The sequence below is a fragment of the Diaphorina citri genome, unplaced genomic scaffold, assembly GCF_000475195.1.
Source record: "Diaphorina citri unplaced genomic scaffold, Diaci psyllid genome assembly version 1.1 scaffold25063, whole genome shotgun sequence".
NCBI lineage: Eukaryota > Metazoa > Arthropoda > Insecta > Hemiptera > Psyllidae > Diaphorina > Diaphorina citri.
In genome coordinates this window covers 6,907-10,405 of record NW_007402404.1, presented here as the reverse complement: position 1 = coordinate 10,405, position 3,499 = coordinate 6,907, and the positions used below count along the sequence as shown (strand labels likewise).

Genomic DNA, 3,499 nt, shown 5'->3' with positions numbered 1-3,499 from the left:
GAGTATCAAAACTGAGAAATTCTTTTAATTGGTGATTTGTGCTTCAAATCAAATAGATCCCACTAATGATTCATACTGGAATTCAGACCAAAAAATGATATTCTGTTAACTGATTTTGATCTTATCTTCTCCAGGTTTCTCCTAATAACAACACCGGAAGGTCTAACATCTCCCAAGGCAGGGCAGCGTCGCTGTGTTGAGTCTTGCGATGCAGAACCCAATTACACCCGATTCCTCAACCGATGTTTACCGAAGGAGTTCGAAGATAAACTGGACAGCTTCTTCAATCGTACCGGAGTACAGGAATATTTCCAGGCAAGTGATGATCTAGGGCAGGGTTTTGGGAGAGCAATGGACGGGTAAAAGATTAGAGATTAGAAGTAATTACCGTGCACGAGATTTAAGATGGTTTGAAGATTGATAAGGTTGGTAACGAACGCATTGATTCCGATGGTGACTCAATGGCAATGGCGACTGATTGGGGTTTTCTTCTCCCCCGTTCTTCTTGGTGTAGGCGGGAGGGGAAACGATCAGCTGATGCGCGCGGCGCGAAGATAAGGTGCGTTTACACGATCGCGATACGCACGTGTTTGCACGGTTTCGGATAAAAGGAGTGGATAGTAAACCGAGGTTGTGGTCACCCTAACACAGGGGTTTCCAACCACTCAGCCTCTCAAGAACAACCTAGTATTGACTAGCCATGGAGATAAATGCACATGGCGAAATTTTCGACCCAGAATGAAATCAAGAGGGTTCGAAACAAACATGTATATGAATGAATAGAAGCGTCCTTCCTGATTATATATTTATTAAATAAGATTATATAAGATTATTATTAAGATTATTTATTCCTGATTACTCAATAAGATTTATAGAATGAAATTGAAACTAGATAAATATTATAAATGAACTCCCCATCCGTGGCACAAGCTCTGCTTATACGGATGGGTATACCATTTATAAAAAAAATGTATGTTCTGAGTTTTTTATCGATCAAAAATAAATGGAAACTTGTTAAATTAAAATTAATTAATATTTGTATGATTTCAGGAAGCGGTTGAAGACGTGAACCTGGTGAAAGGTGAAATGATCAAACTCGTATTATTTGCTACAGGTGAGTTCTTATCGAGATAAAGAAGCTAGAAATTCAAGGTCTGTGCTGTAAGAACGTGAAAACTGTTGGAAGGAGAATAAGAACATAATGAAGTGAAGAAATTGTTTCGTTTCGCCATAACTACAGAACAACTTGTCCGGTTTTGATGATATTTGGATTTAAAGAACTTGGAAATAAAGAGGAAAAAAGGTTGTCTTGATTATTAATTTACTGTATTTAAACGTCCCTTTAAGCGATTAGGGGAGGTAAAGGACTTTCCAATCTCGTCCGAGCAGTAGAAATGAGGTATATTCTTTTATACTTCAAATTTTACCCTGTAGTTGAATGTTTTTTACATTGTAGGCAGTCAAATAACCCGACATTTGCAAACAACAACATGATTCAAATTTCTTGATATCCCATCTTGATTCTAATTCATGATCATTTCATCCCCCAGTATTCGCTCTCATCCTGGTCTTTCTCCTGCGCTTCGTGGCTGGTCTGATCGTATGGACAGTACTGATCGGTGCCACTCTCGCTTCCATTGGCCTCACTGTATTCCTATGGTTCACCTGGTACCAGAAGACCAAGATCAAGGAGCGCACCCAGATCATAGAGCGAGAAATCAACACGTACTTCATATACGCTATTGTGGCCACTTTGGTCGCCTTGGGTGAGTGGGGTCTAATGATTTTGAGCGTGGACTCGCAACCGGGAGACGCTGGGTTCGAATCCCAGCCAGGCGGCTTTTTTTCCGGCGTCTTTTTACCCGTGATTCGAGATTTTACGGGGATGGTTTGTTCGATTCCCAGAGTTGAAAAAAAAATCATCTCATCAAAGTACTACATTTTTAAAGATTTTTGATATGATGTATTACAATCATATTTTTTCTATTTAAGATTTTGTTGGCCCCCTGGGACCGACCCTGGCTCTGGTAGGAATGTGACAACTACTTATGGGATTGCAAAAGATAGCACACTAACCTAAATTTCAGATTCTCATCTCTAGAAGACTAGAAATTCAAAAATATTCAGGGGTCTTTTCGAACACAGTACAGAAACATTGTTTGTAGTACGGGAGTAAAAGTACTTTTAAGGCTCATTCTGGCAGGGTAAACAAGGTATATTCTAACTTCTATGTTCTCCTCCCCCCTCAGTTGTTCTGGTGATAGTCCTCGTGATGCGCAAGAGAGTCAAACTGGTCGTTCGTCTATTTACCGAGGCAGGGAAAGCTATCCAAGACATGCCTCTGCTCCTGATACAACCGCTAGTCACATTCCTTGCACTCATGCTGGTGTTTGCGGGCTGCGTGTATTTGGGTCTCCTCATTCAGGGAGGAGGATTTCTGGCGGAGGGCCCTAACCAGAATCTCTACTACAAGAAGGACTTTGCTATGAAGGTAAAGTTTATCACATCTGGATGTAGTGGTTTACATCATTTTCCTTTTAATAAAGTGGTTCATTCATAATCATAAGTGAATGAAACAAATGCATTTGGGTTAAAGTAAAAAAAAGGGATGGTCGATTTCGATGTAGAATATTGAGGGGGGGGGGAATCCAATTCTAAGGTCAAAACGATGAAAAGATATCTTGAAATCTTGAAAAGCCAAAAATCATATTGGATTTTCCATTTTGCCATTCCAAAAAAGTTAAAAACAGTTATCATAGCTGGTGCTGTATGTATTATATGATCTATTCATATGGTTCTGGCTGGTTCAGTTCTGTATTGGGTGTCAACATATGGTGATGGCTGGTGCTGTATGCATTATATTGTCTTGTGTTTTCAGTTTGCTCGTGTATATGATCTATTCATATGGTTCTGGCTGGTTCAGTTCTGTATTGGGTGTCAACATATGGTGATGGCTGGTGCTGTATGCATTATATTGTCTTGTGTTTTCAGTTTGCTCGTGTATATGATCTATTCATATGGTTCTGGCTGGTTCAGTTCTGTATTGGGTGTCAACATATGGTGATGGCTGGTGCTGTATGCATTATATTGTCTTGTGTTTTCAGTTTGCTCGTGTATATGATCTATTCATATGGTTCTGGCTGGTTCAGTTCTGTATTGGGTGTCAACATATGGTGATAGCTGGTGCTGTTTGCATTATATTGTCTTGTGTTTTCAGTTTGCTCGTGTATATGATCTATTCATATGGTTCTGGCTGGTTCAGTTCTGTATTGGGTGTCAACATATGGTGATAGCTGGTGCTGTTTGCATTATATTGTCTTGTGTTTTCAGTTTGCTCGTGTATATGATCTATTCATATGGTTCTGGCTGGTTCAGTTCTGTATTGGGTGTCAACATATGGTGATAGCTGGTGCTGTTTGCATTATATTGTCTTGTGTTTTCAGTTTGCTCGTGTATATGATCTATTCATATGGTTCTGGCTGGTTCAGTTCTGTATTGG

At 39.8% G+C, this 3,499-nt stretch overlaps 1 protein-coding gene across 1 annotated transcript; it reads left to right on the top strand.

Annotated features, from left to right (window-relative positions):
- Positions 1-86: 86 nt before the first annotated feature.
- Positions 87-3,092, top strand: LOC103523506 (choline transporter-like protein 1; the record flags this gene model as incomplete). Its single annotated transcript, XM_008488545.2, has 5 exons — positions 87-315; positions 1,051-1,114; positions 1,551-1,766; positions 2,250-2,491; positions 2,879-3,092. Coding segments are annotated over 5 exons (937 nt in total), but the record flags the coding sequence as incomplete, so codon positions are not given.
- Positions 3,093-3,499: the final 407 nt, after the last annotated feature.